The sequence below is a fragment of the Ceraceosorus guamensis genome (genome assembly GCF_003144195.1).
Source record: "Ceraceosorus guamensis strain MCA 4658 unplaced genomic scaffold IE81scaffold_15, whole genome shotgun sequence".
Lineage (NCBI taxonomy): Eukaryota > Fungi > Basidiomycota > Exobasidiomycetes > Ceraceosorales > Ceraceosoraceae > Ceraceosorus > Ceraceosorus guamensis.
Genome location: NW_020290010.1, coordinates 294,887 through 314,256, shown reverse-complemented (window position 1 = coordinate 314,256; position 19,370 = coordinate 294,887). Strand labels below are relative to the sequence as shown.

The 19,370-nt window shown below is 55.7% G+C and overlaps 6 protein-coding genes across 6 annotated transcripts; 2 read left to right on the top strand and 4 right to left on the bottom strand.

Annotated features, from left to right (window-relative positions):
• Positions 1-1,731: 1,731 nt before the first annotated feature.
• On the bottom strand, positions 1,732-5,757 carry IE81DRAFT_321914 (hypothetical protein). Its single transcript, XM_025513475.1, has one exon. It carries the CDS (start codon positions 5,547-5,549, stop codon positions 2,007-2,009), a length of 3,543 nt encoding a protein of 1,180 aa, XP_025371146.1. The 5' UTR covers positions 5,550-5,757; the 3' UTR covers positions 1,732-2,006.
• A 2,019-nt stretch (positions 5,758-7,776) lies between these two features.
• IE81DRAFT_55330 (hypothetical protein) lies at positions 7,777-8,612 on the top strand. Its single transcript, XM_025517443.1, has one exon. It carries the CDS (start codon positions 7,894-7,896, stop codon positions 8,431-8,433), a length of 540 nt encoding a protein of 179 aa, XP_025371145.1. The 5' UTR covers positions 7,777-7,893; the 3' UTR covers positions 8,434-8,612.
• A 1,085-nt stretch (positions 8,613-9,697) lies between these two features.
• IE81DRAFT_287895 (SRF-TF-domain-containing protein) lies at positions 9,698-10,307 on the top strand (the record flags this gene model as incomplete). The annotated part of the gene is made up of 2 exons (XM_025511741.1): positions 9,698-10,012; positions 10,158-10,307. Coding segments are annotated over 2 exons (465 nt in total), but the record flags the coding sequence as incomplete, so codon positions are not given.
• A 1,189-nt stretch (positions 10,308-11,496) lies between these two features.
• On the bottom strand, positions 11,497-13,051 carry IE81DRAFT_321912 (NAD(P)-binding protein). Its single transcript, XM_025513474.1, has 4 exons — positions 12,489-13,051; positions 12,323-12,381; positions 11,944-12,235; positions 11,497-11,825 (listed from the first exon to the last, which is right to left on the bottom strand). The coding sequence occupies exons 1-4, from the start codon at positions 12,756-12,758 to the stop codon at positions 11,622-11,624; spliced, it is 825 nt and encodes a 274-aa protein (XP_025371143.1). The 5' UTR covers positions 12,759-13,051; the 3' UTR covers positions 11,497-11,621.
• Positions 13,052-13,868: 817 nt separating this feature from the next.
• On the bottom strand, positions 13,869-15,565 carry IE81DRAFT_329156 (hypothetical protein; the record flags this gene model as incomplete). The annotated part of the gene is made up of 5 exons (XM_025515131.1): positions 13,869-13,994; positions 14,093-14,204; positions 14,280-14,390; positions 14,451-14,548; positions 14,588-15,565. The coding sequence occupies 5 exons, from the start codon at positions 15,563-15,565 to the stop codon at positions 13,869-13,871; spliced, it is 1,425 nt and encodes a 474-aa protein (XP_025371142.1).
• A 931-nt stretch (positions 15,566-16,496) lies between these two features.
• On the bottom strand, positions 16,497-18,600 carry IE81DRAFT_55220 (dual specificity protein kinase Fuz7). Its single transcript, XM_025517442.1, has 6 exons — positions 18,104-18,600; positions 17,854-17,892; positions 17,629-17,783; positions 17,428-17,549; positions 17,240-17,364; positions 16,497-17,172 (listed from the first exon to the last, which is right to left on the bottom strand). The coding sequence occupies exons 1-6, from the start codon at positions 18,437-18,439 to the stop codon at positions 16,696-16,698; spliced, it is 1,254 nt and encodes a 417-aa protein (XP_025371141.1). The 5' UTR covers positions 18,440-18,600; the 3' UTR covers positions 16,497-16,695.
• Positions 18,601-19,370: the final 770 nt, after the last annotated feature.

Genomic DNA, 19,370 nt, shown 5'->3' with positions numbered 1-19,370 from the left:
GCACAGTCCCGCCACCTTAGCTTCGCTGAGCTCGAAAGTGGATGAGCAAAAACGCCGGGCAAGCGGTCAGGAGTTGATAGCGATTCAAGCCGCACTTGTAGCGAGCGTTCCTTCGAAGCCATTGTCCTCATTTGCCCCTTCAAAGACGGCATCATGAGCTGAGCGAGCTCACGATCGACCTTCCTCAAAGAACGCTCCTTTTTCGCGTCGGCTTGGCGGCATGACCCATTAGCGTCGGTCGGGGCTCGAAAGCTGGGCGGGCGTGGAATACAAAAAAATGGCGAATTCGGATTTGTAGATGTGTAGGTACCGGTACTGGTACTGCTGAAGCTCGCCGGCGGCTACGTCGCTATCTCCCTTGGCCAGCCTCCTAATCGTGACCTTCGGTCAAATGATGCTCGAATTTGTGAGCCCTGCAGCTCTCACATGCATGTACCGTCAGTTCCCGTGCTTGTCCTCCTGGCATGCGTCGTGTTTGATTGAGTCGCGCAGCAAGAGCACTGCATGCAGTCTGAGACCAAGGCTCCTCACGAGGCACGACGAGCGCTTCCCTACCCTGCCGCTCCTTAGCGCAATTTCATCAGCAGGACGGATTGCGCACGCGGGAATGAAGCGAGAGAAGGTCCGCGTGCTGCACGCGCCCCCACAAAATTTCGCACGCGAAGTGACCCTGTGCGACCTCATCGACGTGCCTGCCGATTTGGCTGGAAGAGCAGGCAGGACCTGCCTGATTACAGTATCCAGCGTCGTAGGCGCAACTGCAACTGAACCTGTTAGGGCCCTTCTTTGAGAGAAGTCTGAACGAAAGCAACGGGCGTAGCGCTGAGCGCGACCTCGCGGCTGCGCGGCCGTGAGCACGCAGTGTGTCGTACCTACTTCCATACGCATGCGCTAGCGTCCTTTTGAAATCACGCGCTGCGTGAGGAAGAGGGACCTCAACGTGGCCGTGACATCGAATAATCTCTAGAGTTACGAGTTAGGGCTCTTCAAAGGCATAGAACTGAGACCAATCAGAATGGCAACTGCAAGGGCATCCATCCCTTTGACTTCGCGCAGTGTCTTTGCTATCTGCAGCTTCGCAAACCTTTACCTCGTTCGTGACCGCCGAACTCTGAGCACCACTTTCAGCGCTTGCGTCTGATATCGTGACTGTACCAATCAATGGCTCCCCAAAGTGTGAACCTGTGCAATGACCTCGTCCATTCGCACTCCGTTCGGATATGCGCTGGTCCGTCACCAGGCTCCGGCCATTGGGCTTTTGACGAGGGCACGGTTTCGCGGGGCAACTTCATCTGAAAAAGCTCCCGGATTCATTCTTCTCGACTGCACTTCCTTTTCGCTCTTGACCCGCCCGGCAGCATCAGGAGACATCGCTCGACTTTTGCCACGGTCGATCCCGCAGCATGAGAGGCAGTCATTTCAATTGCGAATCGTGAATAGAGGCAGGGCGAATCGAGATTCGACTCTGCACCGTGCAGCAGGTCTGCAAGTGCACGCAGTGCGAAGCAATGCAATGCACGCTTAGCCTCTCATCGTCCCCACTTTGAAGCAAGCACGGTCAGCTAAAGTTTCACTTTACAGTTCCTTGCTGATGAAGCGCATGTTCACTGCCTGCTACTCCTCCTCCTCCTCCTCCTCCTCCTCCTCTTCCTCCTCCTCCTCCTCCTCCTCCTCCAATTGCTTGCAGGGCAGCTTGTGCGGCTCGCTATGCACCTAAATACGGCAGTGCCGCGCCCTTGCTCGAAGCACCTCTTAGTCAGCGTCAAGGGACTCGGCCTTGCCGAGAACTAATCTAAGTCGAACGCACTTGTGCTTCCGAACAAAGATCGCTCGGCGATAGGAAGGGATCTGGACCGACAAAGGCTTCCCGGATGTGGGCATCTCCGAACAAGTACATTCACATTAGTGAGAAAGGCGGATCAGTCTTGAGTGTAATGTATAAGACGAAATCGACGGTGACATGCTGTGAAAGCTGCGCGAACACGCTGCGAGGATTGCTGCTGCCGCTAGGACTCTGCTTTCTGCTTTCTGACAAAGCGGATACCTCTCCGCTCTGCCAGGGCTTGAGCTGCGTGTATTTCCTGTCGCCATCTCGCCCCGATGCGATGCGAAGGGAGCCTCATCAATCCAGAGATGGAAGCAATCCTTTCACCAGATCTTGCCATGAGGTAGGCCCGAGCGCCATCTACTCCGTAGGTCCAGCCGTATGTGCTTTCACTTCGTTGCGTAACCCGGCGCTTGCCCTTCCAAACGGGCGGAGCGTAATGTGCGTAAAAGTCATCATAAACCCGCCAAGCGTCTTCGAAACGCTCAGCCCGAGCCAGAGCTACGATGAGCCGTCCCACGTGGCCACTTTTTAGCAGAACCGGCGCGGCTTCGGCTGATGGCGTGGTCGCGGCGTTGAGCGGCAGGTTGAGCATACCGCCCCTCTCATACCGAGCATCCTTGGCAGCGTCAAATAGGGCCAACGCTTCGTCCAAAAAGTCGTTCCGGGCAAAGTCGAACACGTCTGCCTCCTCTAGACCCATTTCCGGCCACGAGGGCGGTCGCGAACGAGAGCGTCCCGCTTGCTTCGGCTTTTGATACGGCAACAGCCAAGCGACGATGAGCAAGCCCCAGGCTCGAGAGTCGAGCTGCACCCCAAGGTCATCCTCGAGCTCGGAGAGGATTTTGGAAAAAGTGGGATCGACCGAGTCGGGGATCTTGTGCGAAGCGCCGCGAGACGGTTTTCCCGGTGTGAGAGGCGGAGACAAAAAGTCATCAGGCAGAGGTTCGAGTTGCACGCCAGCAAGTCCGAGCTCGTATGCTGGCTCCGCTAGCACGGCCCGCGCTGCGCCATTGTAGGCCAGCCGAATCATAGACCGGCTGATCGGGTAGCTTTGAAGTGCTCCTCTTTTCATGAGCTGCTCTATCAGAGACTCGATTCGACCAGACTTGTCGACGTGGAAGTACCCGAAGTCGAGGAGCTGCGGATACGCGTCTAGGCGCAGATTCTCGGGAGCCAGACTGCCTTGTCGATTGGAATTCTTGATGGAAATCTCCAGTTGCTGGCGAAAAATGGTAAAGAGACCAAGCACGCGCTTGCGCCGCGTCGGTGACCACCCCACGAACGAGCGACCACCAGCGTCGATCGCATAAGCCAGCATGCTCAGAGCGAGCGCGGGATCCCGGTGAGACTGTTTCTCAAGAAAAGCTTTCCAGAAGGCCTCGGCGATGCTTAGAGCTTGGTCAGCCCACATATCTCCTGCTTCTGCGAATGCCTGAACAATCCCTCTCGCTAGACCGGGGTTCAGCGGGATCGAAAGATCTGAAAGATGCTCCAACACCTCTATGGCCTGTGCGCCCGTCTTGGGAGACGTCAAAAGTTCTCGCACCAGACGTACGATCAAAATTGTGGGTAGCGCAAGCTTGGCGCCGTGCACGCGAAACACCTCCAGGGCCAGCTCAATGTGTGGGGCTGTCTCACTCCACCTGGGGGTCAGTTCGTAGCCGCCTTTGGGAGAAGGCAACCGCCACAATGCCATGGCGAGCAGGTCTCGCGCGTGAGATTCAGGCAATGCGCTCGAAGCACTTTGCGCCGTCAGAGAATCCCTCGTGCCCTCCAAGGTCTTGGCGTTTAAGGGCGACCAAAATGTGCTTGCAAGGGAAGTGTGCGCGCACACAACAAGGTGCTGGAGGAGGCGCAGATGCTGTTCTAATGGCAAGTACCTCAGTTGAGGGTCGACGGCGACGAACTTGTGAGCAACCTCGGCGATAGCGCCTCGTGTAGTGTTGTCGGGCCTCCTGACCTCGCAGAGGACTTCCGATGGGACTTGCTCCGCTGAGCTGATCAAGGCGTCGAATGCGCCTAGAAGCGCATCAAGCGCCCGCGCTGCGTGCACAGAGCTCGAGCGAGGCAGTCGTGTAAAGAGCTCGACCGCTGCAAGCAGTGCCGGTCTGGCGTCTCGTGCGCGTTTGCACGCCTCAAGGGCACGCAGGGCATGTGCGCGAGAGATGGCGTATCCCAATTTGACGTGTGGATCCCAACCCACGAAGGAGGGGAGGGCGAGGTCGCTGTCGCTTCCTAGCGAGCTAAAGTCGGCACGCCAGAATTTGCTGGAGCTCGGGGGTCCGGCCAAAGACGTTGTGTCCTTTGCATGATCTGACTCCGACGCGCTATCCTCCAAGCTTACGCTGGCATTTCGACTGACTTCTTGAGAATACCCTGAGTAGTCCAACTCCTGCGGCAGACCTAATGGTATGCTGCCGAGACGTTGGTGGAGCATTCGCTCCGCTTGCCTCGACACGTCTGATACGGCGTCCTCCCGCACAAGCAGCTCCAGCATTGCATGGGGGCGCAGCGCTTCGTGGTGGGCTGGATCGAACGCGCATACCCTCGAGCTTTTGCTCGCTTCTAGATTGCGGAACGCCCGCAGCTCGGGCGTGGACCATTGTTGAAAGACGCTCGCTACGATATCGCTGGGCGGCAAGGCCACTGGTCCCATCCGCATGGCAATGCTGATGGCTTCCTCTTGCGCGCTCAACTTGTCCTTAACAGCGGGGCTGTGCATGATGACATGCATCAGCGCCCTATGAAAGCTCTTTCTGGTATCGCGCCAACCTTGGAGCGTCAATCGTCGGACCAATTTTGCAATGTCATCGTCCCAGCCGTGTGACCATATTAGCCCCATCAATGCCTCGCGATGAAGTTCGCAGTCTAGCACAAAGTGAGGATGCTGCGCGAGCAGGTTGATAATCCTGGGCGAGTCGAGCTTGCGAAATTCGTGCCGCTCTGTATCATCCAAGGTGGCACTGAGAAGCTGGCGGGGAAGCAGATGTGCGTGCAAGAGCGCGTGCAGCTCGGTGATGTGCAGTCGTCGGTGAGCTTCCTTGCCGTATCTAGCCAGCGCATCTAGTCGCTTCAGATGAGCAAGCGCTTCACGTAAATCAGCCGCTTCCTCGCGCACATGGTCAGAGCAGCCGCTCGCAATGCTTTGAGGCCTGTCTGAAGATAAACGCGGTCTTGCCCCGGGATGTGTGCGCGAGCAAGCCCAGAAGAGTCGGGTAAACAGCGGAGCAGGCAAGATGCGCTGTTCTACTGGCAAATCGTTCCACACGTTCCAAGCTGCTTTGTACCAGTCCCCGTCACGAGATTCGAGCATCTGATGAATGGCACGATGTGATTTGACCCCTCTAGGCGTCCATAGCGGGCCGTCTTCGGGCAGAGGGGGCTGAGAAGGGCTGAAGCGGCTGAGGACCAGATTTGGCGGGGGGGTGGAGGAGAGCCAGGACCGACCCGTTTTGACAGTCGCGACAGTGTTGCTCGCGGAGGCGCTAGTTCTGTCGTCAGCTTGTCTTGCATTGGTCCTGCCGTTGCGGTTCGTAGGCAAAAAGTCCGGTCGAGTCGGATTGAAGTATAGCGGGGCTCGGGTGGCCACGCCTCGTGCATGTGTAGCTGGGTGTGCGGATGCGAAGCTGCCACAACACGCTGGCACCGCATTCGACATCTTCCGAGACAGAAGGGAAGCAATGCGGTGCGCCGTGCTACCTCTGCGGCTCCCTCCAGGCATGACTGCGTTGCGATCGATCGGAAGCGCATTGCAAGCTGTGAGAGGGCATCGCGTTGCTGGGAGGAAGCCGTTTCGCAGCATCAACCGAGGCGACGTAGCAGACGGACGAGTGTCTTATGCGCCGTTTGTAAGCTTGCTCTCGAAAAGCTGCGTGATGGGAACTTGTTGCTGGAGATCTGGGGATATAGCAGAAGTCTACAGTCGGACGTTCGGATGTGCTGAACGATAGCTGCACGCACTCACGATTTCAGATTCATCAATTCATGATTTAACAACTCGACAAGGCGTAACACGTGACATTGCCCTGCGAATGCATTCTTCTTCTCGTACGAGAGTTGTGTCCCAACCAGAAAAGCGCCCTCTCTCTCTACGCAAGGGCTACTCTGCGAGATATCCTCAAATTCATTCGTGATTCAAACGTAAAAGTTTCGATTGAAGATAGGCTGAACACAGCGAACACAGCTGTAACCAGGCCTCCGTGATGCTGAGCTTGGCGAATCACTGCAGCTTCGTCCCTGTTTGGTCGCAATCGTGAATGCTACGTCGGTTGAGCTGACGCTCGACCGCTGCGTCGCAGTGCAACGTGGCAGTCACGAGTGCATTCGTCCTCGATCATTTGTCGAAATGCTTGCTCGTAGACTTAGGAGATACTACTGACACAGCGTCATTCGGCATAAGTATCAGACACATGTGCCCAAATCCCATGATGAATTACGAATACTTGCGCGCATCGCCAAGCGAAGTCCAAGACGTTGGGCAAAGCGATTTGAATGGATGACACAGAGCCCACCTCTTGCAGAGGAGGGCAAGAGCTAGGTACAGATTTCTCGGTACGAAACGCAATACATCACTCACCAGTCGCGAATGTGCAAACAAGACTTCTCTGGAACTTGTGAACAGTGATCAGTCCACGTCAAGAGTCGAGGGGATAGGGGGCGAGAATCTGGTCCAGTGCAGGGCAAGACGAGTCAGCGCAAGCTCACAATTGTTGCATGCTCAAGTGATGCTGCCGGCCCCCTGCGGAGCCACGTCCAAGATCCGCCATCACCATCACCAAATCAGAAGGAAGGCAGCGGAAAGATCCACACGATTTTTATGCGCTCTCGGTAAGCGGGGCTCTCGCATGTGCGATGAACCCCTTTTACATCCGCAAAATACTTCATCATGCTTGTGATTGCCCCAACTCGATGCTAAGCACAGAACGAGAGACTCACACTCAATTGCTGCTGCTGCTGCCACAGATTCGTGATTCGCCGGAGCTACTGTGCATTGGCGCTACCGCGACCTAGATAGATATACCGTCCTTTGCCTTTGCCCCATGCAGCGTCTTGTGCCCCTTTGCAATTTGGCTCCACGCAAGCCAGCTTGGAGCTCTAGTATGTGAATCGACGTGCGAGCATCGAAGGCTAGTCGGGATTTAGGTTTACCAGGAGGACGTACCACAATGTGCAAAGGGTGGCGGTAGTGACGCAAAGATTATGAGCAAGGCAGCAACTCGTGACTGGCAGCAGATCTCGGCATTTTCGAGCCCAATGCGCGTCTATAGCTCATACAGATGCGAGTCAATTTCAGATGTAGCGCAAGCGCTTACAGATGCACGTGGCACAGCGAAGTTGGCCGGTGGCCGGGCGTTGCTACAGTATCCAGATTCGAGACTTATGCAGCTGGCATGGTGTGCGAAAATGCACAGCCACTTGCTCACGATCGGGCATGGAGTACGAAAAGGCTGGCATGATTGCTCATTCACCATTCACCATTTCGAATTAGCGCCCGGGACAGGTCTTGCTTCGATGACCTGTTCACTTCGCCACACGATGCTTCCAAGAAGGAGGGCCGGCAGTTGGGTGAGTCAAGCCGAGTTCGGACTTGATACAAGTTAATCACTTTTGATTGAATCAAAACGCGTTAGGCGCGTTAGCCATGGTGACACACTGATACTGTCACGTGCACTGAGCTCAGCGCGTGTTGACACGCGTGCCTACGTCTGCTGTTGTTTCCACCGTGGAGGCTGCATGATCGTGCTGCTTTCTCTCGCGAGTGACTTGATTGGGATCAAAGAAGTATCGGTAAATATGATTATCCGCGTGACTAAATTCACGAATCACAACTAATGAAGAAAGGCTTCCAGGTCGCAGTGTCGAAGTAATTGAATTCACGATGATGAGCGGCGTAGCTTCTGTCAACGAGGACAGCTTTCAACGCCCTCAATCTGTAGTTCTTGCGTGCGCCAGATCTCGCAAGCCCCGCGTACGTAGAGCGAAACATCCGTGTGCGCGTGCCAGAGTCTGATGCTTGTATATCCGCGGTGACCTGACGGGCCGGGCCGCATGCTGCGAGCCGGTGTATGCTGAGCACGCAGCACGATGTACGAGGCAAGTCAACCCGCCGAGCCAGGCAACATCAGCAACGGCACAAGCATAGTCAGGAAGCAGCAACGCGGAGGCTGTCGCACGCAGCGTCAACCGTGAACACATATCGAAAAGGGTTGACAGTCGTGAGGGATACGACGAGAGAAGAAAGCTCTGAGCATGCGGAGCTTCCTGACGACCCAAGGCTAAGACTGCCCACGACGAGGATTGACGGCGGGTCTGATGGCCGATGCTTAGGCGTGAGAGTAGCATTCACCAGCTGTGAGGTTATGGTTTCAAATCAGAAGCGAGCAGGTCTCAGAAAGCAAAAACATGGAAAGTCAAGGTCGGGTGGCCTCAACAGACGGCGCGCAGCTTTACGTATATACCGCACACACGAAGCGGCTGTGGCAGGCTGGCCAGCAGGGCGCGCCTGTTGCCTAGCTGCGATGCATACGCGGCGCGGACGCGCTCACAAGCAGCGGCAGCAGCAGCAGCAGCAAAACCTGGCAAAGTCTTGTGTTGCTGTCTGCTGAAGCATGTGCTGATGCATGCGCTTATAACGATGAACGTCAGCAGCAGCCAGCAGCCGCGGGCAATAAGTAGCTGCATGGCGAGCAGCAGGCAGCCGGATGCTTGCTGCATTCCCCGTCTCTTCCCATTCCACATGCTTTCGCCGCGCGACACGCAACCTCTACCGCGGTCAGGCAGGCAGGCAGGCAGGCAGACAGGCCTACGTAACTCACGACTCACAACTGCATCCACGGCTGTTGAGCCAAGGCCACGGCTACGGCAGACACGTCCAACGCTCCCTCCCCATCGCAGCGCACCCTACCGCACAGCGTCGCTTGATGGTGTTGATCGACCCATCCGTCGTGTCACGAGCAAAGCATAATGCCTCCGGTGTCAAGTAGGCATGAAGCCCCTGTATGCGTCATTGTTTGCCATCATGCGATCAGTGACAGTGCGGTCGTCACAGCTTCGACGTGCGGGTGTTCAGAGCGAAAGAGCCAAACGGAGAGACCGCGTCACGTTTGCAAGCACTCTGTCACACTTACCGTCCATCCGTCAGCAGAGCCATCTTGACCGCTGACGCTGGCCAAGTGACGGTAAAGTAGAGCGAGCTCTAGTCTAGCTCTTGGGCCCTGATGAGCATCATCGAAGATGCTTCAACGGTCGTCGCCCCTAATTCCCTTAGCCTATCATCTCTCAACGGTGTGATCAGAATTGTTTGCAGACCCCAGGCAAGCTGAGCGCAAAAGCTTGTGGCGCTTTCCTCGTTGTCTCCAAATTGCTTCGCACTGCCCTTTCAACACCATTTCACCACATCCTTCGCTCTTCCACTCATCTCCTTCCCCGTTCGTCTCTTGAAGTCCTTCCGCTTCACAACGCTCCACTTCCGTATCTCTGCAACATTCTCACCATCAACGAGACCACAAGCGGCGAGCAGCACCGCATTTAGCTTGGCCCACAAAGAGAGTTGCTCCTTTGCCCCAGTCCGACCAACCGCTTCGAGCGATCGAAGCGGGCCCAACGCCCAACACGTCTTCCACCATCGCTGTCTCCCATCCCTCGGAGCCGGGGTTGTTCGGCTCCAGCGCTCAATACAGCGGTGCGCACATGGACCCATCCCTATTGTCTACCGCATCCATCATCTCTGCGTCTGCTTCCACCACTCCTCGGATGGCTTCCGCCAGCTCGAGCGCCCTCCATGCGGGAGGAGCCAACGCGAACGTCTTTCGCACGCAGTATGGGACCCTCACGCGCGGAGACCCTGCTGGACTTGCAGAGCTGGCTGGCATGACTACAGACGGCGGATCGAGCAATGCGACACACGCAAGACGGGTAGATGATGACGACGATGCAGATCTCGGCATTTTCGAGACCGGATCCGGTGATGAGGATGGAGACGACTCGGACGAAGAGGGCGGCGGCAAAAAAAGACGCGGCAAGCGCACAAAGGCTGGAAGCGGTGGTGCGTCTGGATCGCAAGGCGACGGTAAGGGCGAAGCAGATAGCACGACTGGACGACGCAAGATCCGCATCGAATTCATCGAAGACGATAGCAGAAGGCACATCACCTTTAGCAAGAGAAAGGCAGGCATCATGAAAAAGGTCAGTTGTGCCGCACACCCATTAGCGCGGAACGCGACCGCATGCAGATCATCGATCTCGCCCATCGGTGCCCTGGGACGTCTGCGCTTTCTCATGCTCACACGCGCGACTGTTTCCCGTGTCATCCCTGTTGTCCCCCCGACAGGCGTACGAACTTGCCACGCTTACCGGCACGCAGATCCTGCTGCTTGTTGTGTCTCAAACCGGCTTGGTGTACACCTTCACCACTCCCAAGCTAGCGCCCGTGGTCAAAGAAACAACTGGCAAGGACCTCATCCGAAGGTGTCTAGAGTCCGACGACTACGGCGCGGATGGACTTGCCGGGGACGTCCCAGCAGAGCGCAAGAAGGGTGGGGAGCAGATGCCTCGAGAGCCGAGCGCATCGGGCAAGCGTAAGCGCAGCACGGCCTCTTCTACTTCTCGACGAAATGCAGCTGCAGCTGCTTCGGCAGCCGTGGGCGAATCCATGTCAAGGCAAGGAAGCGGTAGCAGCAGCAGCGATCAGTACAGTCACGACTCGCACGTTGGAGAGTACGCTCGTAGTGCCCTCTCCTCTCATCATATGCTCCACCAAGGTGGCAACGGTGGGATGGGAATGATGAGCGGTGGACCGCACAGCAGCCCTCTGGTCGGCGGGTATGGATTGCCTGGTCTTCCTTACTATTCGCCGACGACGACATCCTACGATTTTTCGACCAACACGCAGGCCATCAACAATGCTCATCAGACCCATCTTTCGCCCCACGCAAGCATGCAGTACGGTCTTCCACCTCAATCGCCGACCACTTGGGGTTTCAGCTTTGAGCAGCAGCAGCAGCAACAACCGTCGCACGGTCAGACGAGCAGCGGCATGTCTTCGCATCAAGCCCAACATTCCGGCAACGTCGGTCAGCCTCAACATCAGGCGCGCGGGAGCGGACAAGCTCATCTGCTTCCTTACGATCAAGATGCTGCTCAGCACAGTCTAGGACTCAACCTTGGCAACCAATGGTCGGTGCCTGCGGGCGCCATGAGCGCCACCGACCTTCACCGTCAAAGTCATCTCTCTCCGCATGGATACACGACTGGCCTGCCCAAGACCGATGCTGGTCCTCAGAACTGGACTCGCAGCTAAGCGGAACCCGCTCCCCACCAATGCATCGCTTCGATAGCAGCGATCATCTGCCGCGCAGCAACTTTACCCGCTTGCCAGGCATTAGTCCCCCCCCCTTGTGTATCGTTGCGGCTTGTGCCGCTCGCTCAATGCGCACCCGTTTGTTGGCGCTTTCACCCTCCACCTACCCCGCACTCGCAGATTAGGATTGACGTCTAGCCCACCCTCACTTCTCTGCAGTGACTACGCCCCGAAACCTTTGTCCCCAACGCATTCTTCGACTCTGTTGCTAGCTAGCCAATCCCTCTTCCGGCATCTCCCTCGCGTACTTGACAAACCAGACGTGTGAAAGAACGTCAGTATACCTCCGCATCACTCCCACACGCGACACACCTCGTTCTCGTCATAATACACATTTGCGTCACGAACGTGTGCTGCAGGGTGTGACATGTCGCTCGCAATGCGCATCTGCTCGAGTTGTCTATATCTTTTGTAGTAGGACTTTGGATGAGCCACTTAAAAAGGCACCTTTTTGCCCTCCCAGTCTCTGAAACCGCCGCTGTCTTCGACGGTGAGGCCTCGAACCACGTTGAGCAGGTTCTCTGCCGCGTCAGGGGCCTCAAACTCTCCAGGACCTGGAGCCTTACCGTCCTTGCCTCCTGGACCTCCTGTGAACTCTTTGCTCAGCTCGGACCTCACTGTGCCTGGATGGAGGCCAATCTGTTTTGTAGCGGGCGAGTGCTTATACATGCGTCAGAGGCTGTAACCCCCAAGGAGAGCCGAGCAGCAGCGAATGTTGACCGCGGAGATGCGAAGAACGACGAACAGAGACACTCACGGAAATGGCAGGCACTTTTCGAAGTGTCAACTCTCTGGCCAGAGTCCTAGTGATTTGGTTCTGTGCGGCCTTGCTGGCTCTATAAGAGTACCAGCCTCCTCTTCCATTATCTTCGATGCTTCCTACCCTTGCCGAAAGGCTGGCAATGAGTGCTAGACCGTTGGGAGCCACGTCTGATGCAGAGTCGGTGCCTCCTGGAGCACCAGGCTTGCGCTCCCCACCTCTGCTGATCTGCTTGGGCAGAAGAGGGACCAAGTGCTTCATGGCGAGCAGAGGCGCGAAAGTGTTGATTCTGGCGCCGCATGGGACAGGGGAGGCCGAGTCAGCATCGTGATCAACAAAGTCGACACCTTCATCTTGCGCCTATCGAAGGACTCACTGAAATTGGCGCAGCATCTCGTCATAATCGACCTGGGCCAAATTCTTCTCCGGTCTCAGCTGTATGCGCGGGAAAGAGGAGGGGAGGGGGAATACTGATGCATCAGATTCGCTTTCAAGATCAAAGCGATGGGCTTCTTACTGTGCTGATGACCTCGATCACTCACGATACCAGCGACATTCCAAAGGGTTCTGATTTCTCCCATCTCCTTGATCTGTCCAGCCAGCTCTTGAAAGCTGGCCTCTTTAGTCACATCGGCTTTCAAAGTGGTCAATCTGTCCTTGGCATCCGATGGCAGATCTTTGAGAATGGCTTCGCGCGCCTCGTCGGGCGTTCGACTGGCGCAGACTACGTTGAGCGAGGAGCGAAGAAGATGGCCTCGTGCGAGGTTCAGTCCTAGGCCGCGAGAAGAACCTAGAATCACTGCGAGCGACATGTTGGATCTGGTGCTTGATTTTGACGAAGCTGGAAGCACGTCGAAAAGGTGCTCAGAATCTGTCTTCGAGCTGCGTGAATGCGACGGAGGGGATCTCGAAGTTTACGATTGATGGTGGTTCGACTTAACGAGACACAGGGTTGTCATGAAAGCAAGCAAGTAACTGCAAATGTCTAATCGACCCCCTTTGGACGAACAGGTGGAGATCACACCGCACATGACATGCCCGCAAGTCTAAAGTCACGACTGTGACTCTTGAGTTTTGGCAAACGTCAACGAGCGGTTCAAACACTCAAGACTACTCGAGGTGGGGATTTGGGTGGACTCTGCTGAGGTCAGCTTGCCTTTCCCATGCGTCTGCTGTGCATGCAGGCAGCGAAGCAGCCTTGACGCGGTTCATCCGCGGCACATCTCACCGTCGTTGCATGCATGGGTTTACTCTTCCTTGACGTCTTTGACCCAGTCGACGGCTTTGTCGCTGCCTGTCAGCTTCCCACACCGTCGCTATTGAGACTCTGTGGGACCAAGGAATGGCCGAAGATTTGAGAGTCTCTGGCGCAGTCACAGCCAACACCTGGACTCATTCGAGGGCGGTAGCCGCCACCTTTCTTAGGTGTATGACATGACAGATTCACCAGATTCTTCCCTCAGATGCGGTCAGGGTCCACGCTTGCATGCACGCTCGCAGCGTCAGACAAGCCAAAATTCAAGTGGAGGTGTCAAAGCGTTTGGAGCAGTCTAGGTCACGTGGTGTTGGCTTGAAAAGGTTCAATTTGAATCAAGAATCAAAATGACACCAAGGATCGATGCTCGGTGTACGAGAGATGTACCCGTGCATCATGACCCTCACTCGCCCCACTCGCCCCACTACCTCCAGTTCGCTTCTCGATGACACACTCACACAGCCAGGCGCGATCAAACGCGCTGGCCAGCTGCTCAGCATGGCTATCGAGGGAACCAAGCATTTGCGCAGAGCGGGAGTCCGCCGGCGGACGACAGACAAACACTGAAGTATCGCATTGACGCTGATGCCTGTCGGCAGCACAGAAGAAGGGTACAAATAGGTCTTGAAACGGTCGCTCTATTACTACGTGCATTCAAGCCGCCGCCTCAGAAGCTGGATATGGCGGCAACCACGGCCGAAGCTCCGTTATCGCCTGTCTGGGAGTATGACGTGGATTCCTTCCTTGCGATCTCCTCCGCCTCCTGGTACTTTTCCAGTGTCAAAACACCGTACTAGGCGCAGAACAGTGTTGTTGATCCGAGTAAGCGCATTGAGCAGGATTCAAGAGCGAGCAAATGGCCAGCTCGAGACCGAGGCCGGTCGCACTCACAGTATGCTGGGCTCCAGGATCATTCAACAACTTCTTATAAGTCGGAAGCGTGGCAGTGACACTTGTGGAGCCGTAGCCATGTAACATCCATGCCCACGCCTGACGCCAGAATCTGTGAAGCGAAAGTGGTGCTGTGGCTCAGCACTAAAGAGCTTCAGACAGTCTGAAATCGGAATTGGCGACTCACGCCGAAAATGTCACAAACACAATGGCTTGGTCCAGTGTAGGGTCAAGAATATCGAGGGTGTAGTCCTTTTCACGAGCAGCCTTTTCTTCTAGGAAGCGGAACCAGCCCACCCTAACGGATGAAAAGTGGTTCAGAGGCATACAAATATGCTATTGGTTGCAATCTACTCACAGTCTACGAGGACTCTCTTCGTACAAGCCCACGGTCGTAGCATCCCACCTCGCTCCTGCAAAAGAGCGCTTGAATGCACGGTATGCCTTCCTTTCAACCTCTTGCGGCGCTGGAAGAGGAGCATCTCAGCAACTCACGTGAGGTTGATTGGACTCCCAAACATACTGCTTGCCCTTCCACGGAAACTTCAGCTCGTCTCGTAGCGTTTCTCTTCGATAGACCATCTGAACCTCTCTCTTCTCTCCTTCTTGTTCCCTTGCGGCAAAGTCTTTCTGCTTCCACCTCCACACAGGTTTGCCCATCTCCGAGATTGGCGAGCCTTTGAACAAGTCTACCCCCTTTCCACCTTTAAACTTGGCACTAAAAGAGTATCTGAAGGCCATGTTCCAGCTGTTCCAATCCAGAGCGTCCTGATTCAGCTCATCGCTCTGACCCTCGACACGAGGAAGTGTCTCGGCTTGCAACTCCTCAAGCGGATTCTGCCACTTTTTGCGCTCTTCTTCGTGAAAGAATGCAGTGTACCAGCTGCGAAGACCCATCTCGACCAAAGACTTGTAGTCTAACAGGTCAGAGTCCTTGAGAGCAAATACGTCCTTGTGCGTGAGCTTGTAGATGTGTTGCGGATTGTGCTTGAGGTACTCGCCCATCTGCGTCAACCAGGACTTCAACGTCGGCTCCAGAGCTTCTCCGTTCGTCGTCGGCGGCCACTTGCCAACAGCATCGACGGACCTGAAATTGCCATCATCGAACACAGTCTTGCCACTAAAGTAAGCTGGAGGTTTGACATCTTGAGAAGCGTCGAGCTCCATTTTCCCAAGCGATGCGTCTGCGGCCGAGTCTTCGTCGGTAGAAGGGGCCGGCTTCGTCGTAGGGTCGACATTGACGGGCCCGCGGTCATCGATCGTCGTGCGCCTTTGAGGAGCTCGGGGAGGTGGGTAGGAGCTTTGTGACTGACCAGGTTGGTCATAGGAAGGAGGAGCGTAAGATGGATAGCCACCGCTGGGGGGAGTTGGAGGTGGGTAGGGGGCGTTAGATCCGGCGGGTGGGTGCGGTGCTTGATTCTGGTAGCCGCCTGGGCCGTCCTGGCCTGGCACTTGGGGCTGCGGGAATTGCATGTTGAACGAGGCTCGCTTGGGTAGAGTGATGGTGGTGCTGGATCAAGAAGAAGGCTGGAGCAAGTTTGCCTGACGTCTCTGTCAGTCACCAACGTCCCTCTGTACACGCAACTACCACCATTCGTGATTGCCAGGCCTGTGCATAGTCACCAGTGCCACCATGCATGCATGCATGCGCGCAGCCGGCAACAGAGCAGCACCAGAACCATCGAAACTGGTGCTGTATGGATGCTGGTAACTCGTGACTGACTGACTGCACGCAGGCAAGCAAGCATCATGCATCGTCCGCCTTGCTTCTGACTTCAGCAATCTCTGGTGCGGTGCAATTGTGATTGTGTGGCGCTGTTGAATGCGCCAACATGCATGATGTCCAAGGCTTGCGAGGTTCTTCCCTGCTAGCTGATGCATCCACTTAATTACAGATTGACTCACTGACTATTCTGTTTCACGATTCACGATCCAAAGATCAGCGAGGTCGAGCATGGGCGAGGGTCAATCAAGAATGGTGAATTGCATGAGGTGGGCGGATCAAGCTGGCGCGTGAGTGACTCGAGTAACACGTCACCAATCACGACTCTCACGAGTGCTCGGTTCAAAAGTCACGTCTCGACTCTCGACATGCAGCAAAGCAGATCGAGCGATGGTCACGAAAGTCGATGAGATCGTACGGCTCTGAACATCCTGCCATACTGCTTGGTGTCTGCTCACTTCGTACCTCTTGCACCGTCGTGCTCGTGATGGCTGCTCTATGGTGCCGAGCGAGAATTACGAGGTAGATGCAACCGTCGCAAGTGAACTGCGTACGGCGGGCCCCGTGGTGACTGGCGGGCGTAGTTCCGGAGCTACGATAGAGACCATGACGCCTCGCGACTACGCCTTGACTTCACCAGGCGCATCTTTGCTGAGCAGGTGAGACACAGGCACCATCTCAGCAAGCACATGCCACGTTCCCTGAGCGAGATGGAGGGCGAAATGTAATGATTGGGTGAAGGACCGGTGACAAGAACACCAGGACAGAGAAAGAGTGGGGGAAAGCCGAGAGGTGAAGCGTCGAGCTGAAAATGCCAAGGAGGCTTGTCTGCGTGTGTGATTACAGCTGATGAAAAGTATCGCAAGGGCTGCTGATGGCTCTACACGAGCGTGTCTACCCATGCCTTCAGGTCCACCTTTTTCTCCTCGCTTTCCTTGACGTATGGATGAACCGTCAGGTCTGTTGGGGAGGGTCTTGCCGAGGGGTCCTTGATCAAGCACAGATCGATGCATTCATGCATGGCCTTTGGAAATTTCGAATCCTCCGGCAAATGCGGTGGAGGTTCGTTGACAATGTGCTGCAGCAGGTCCAGGATGGACATCTGCGCACCCGACCCTTCGAGTGACACGCCTGCCCTCGCCCCTACGTCTGCCCTTTTGGGTCTCGATGCTGCTTGAGATAATCCGTCCGGCTTCGTAGGAGACAACGTCCCCCGCAACTCCTCCGGAATCTCGTCATCCGAGTCTTCGGCAGGATTTGCGAAGGGAAACCTGCCTAGTGCCAGCTCGATGACCGAGATCCCGAGGGACCAGACGTCGGATTTGACGCTGTACTGATCACCTTGAATTCGTTCCGGCTATGGATCACACATGGTCAGCCTTCGAAATCCTTTCTCCAGTTGAAAATTGTCCACAGCCACTCACGCTCATGTACGTGCTCGTGCCTACAAATGTGTCCGCAATCGAATTGATGAGCTCGCCAGAGACACCAAAATCGCAAATCTTGATTTGACCTTGACCATTGACGAGAATGTTGGAGGGCTTGACATCTACAGAAGATGCTCAGCGTCAGCATCTACGCACGATCTCCACGCCTCTGTGGCCAAACTCACCCCTATGAATAATGCGGTGCACGTCGTAAAGATACGTGAGGCCATGAACGACTACCACAATCACCTTCCCAAGCACATCTACCGGCACAGGACCCCACTTCTTGTATATGTTGTCCAGCGAGCTGTATTGGCGGCCAATGTGTGCAGCGTGTGAGCGAAGCGCCGTGGCGCTGCAATTCGATAGCTTGCCCATGTACTCACGTCTTGTCCATGAACTCCATGCACATGCATATGTGCGGTTCGCTCAAGTAAGCTCCGTAGAAGCTGACGATGTATTTTGAGTTGCACTCGTGCAGTATCTGCAGTTCTCTCAATATTTGTTTCCGCACTGTTGGCTTCGCATCGATGAACACCACCTGGCAGGACAGCGATCTCGTCAGGCTACATGACGTCGAAAGCTCGAGCCCGCAGACTCAATCTACACACCTTTTTTGCCATTGTTGTTGCTGACTTTTCGTGTAAGACCTGGATGAAGTAAACAGCGTGAATGCCGGGCTTAGCATCGAGATCTGAAGCGCTGCGTTAGTCTGGTCGTGACGCTGTTGAAAGCTGCCGCAAATCTTGGGGCCCAGCCCGGACATCACTGCATTGCCCATCCCCTGTCATTATGAGGAGAATCGGCCCTCGTCTAGACGGAGAAGGAGGCACCAGCGCTTTCAAACTACGCAAGACTCACCTTTGAGACTGTTCCACTATTCCCGCTGCCCAAGTCTGACAGATGTTTCAAGTCCTCATTCTTAAGGTCAAGCTTGTACTCTATTCCCAACTCTAAGTTCGCAAGCTGTTCGCTCAGCTTATTGTGATAATTGGCCCCACTCGAAGGGTCGATCTCCGCACTCGCACCAGCACCCAGCCCCACACCTGGCAATCCTCTAGCTTTGACCGCTTGAGATGATACCAGGCCAGCTGAGGGACCCGAGGAGCCTGAAGCCTGTCCTGGCGAGGGCGTAGAGAGCGGTGATTCTGCCAGCGCTAAGCCCTTGAAATTCCTCTTCTTTCTGATCGAAGACATGTCAGCGCACGTGAAGAAGAGGGATCTTGCGTGAATGGTAACTCTTTCCTCTGCAATCTTTACCCGACGCTGCAACCGTGTAGTGTCGCTCCTGAGCCAGACAACAATCGCCAAGCGGAAGAATCACGGCGCCCCAGCTGGACTATCGTGTGCGGACAGTGGAACCGTATGCAGTCGAATGATTCGCTGGTGGTGGGCTCTGATGGCCAGCCGCAGCTCTAGCAGCTCCAAATCACTCGGCGATGAGCAGCGGCGGACTTTCTTGTGCGTCTTAGAACGAAGATGGAGTTCAGCGGATGGCCGTAGTTCTCAGGGTTTGACCTCAATTGCGGGGAGGGGCAAGTCGGTGAGAGGGGCGCGTTTTCTGGCTGCTGCGAGCGAGATGATACAGTTGATGAGCAAATGGCAATGATGAGCAAATGGCAAGGCCTTGCACCCACGTCCAGCAGCGATTTCAACTTTGATGGCGCATTATACCTACACTCACACTACCGCAAAGTAGCTATCAAGAGCCGACCTCTCATACTCATCAGACTGCTGCTGCTCGGTCTCTGCGCCTATGCTTGATGCTCGATGCTGCCTAGCTGCATGCTTGATGTGTCTGTCGCGTTGGTCTCTGCCGCGTCTGCGCCACACCCGCGCAGACGCCCACGGGCACGGGGCGCCAGCGCAGCCAAGCTCACGTACCATGCAGATCAGTCAAAAGTTGCGTCCAGCACGCGCTCATCCCCTCATCAGCAGCGGGTGCGTCGGCGCGAGGGGCGGTGCTCACACGTGACCGGCAGGGATATGCGCTCAGGCCAGCGTGCAACACGCAACAAATATTCACCGGCACCTCGCACGGAACAGCGTCCACGTCGACGGCTGCTGCCATGAGTTTGAGTGCACGTCTTGGCGTGTCGAGCTGTTTGGAGCTCATTCAACCCTCCAT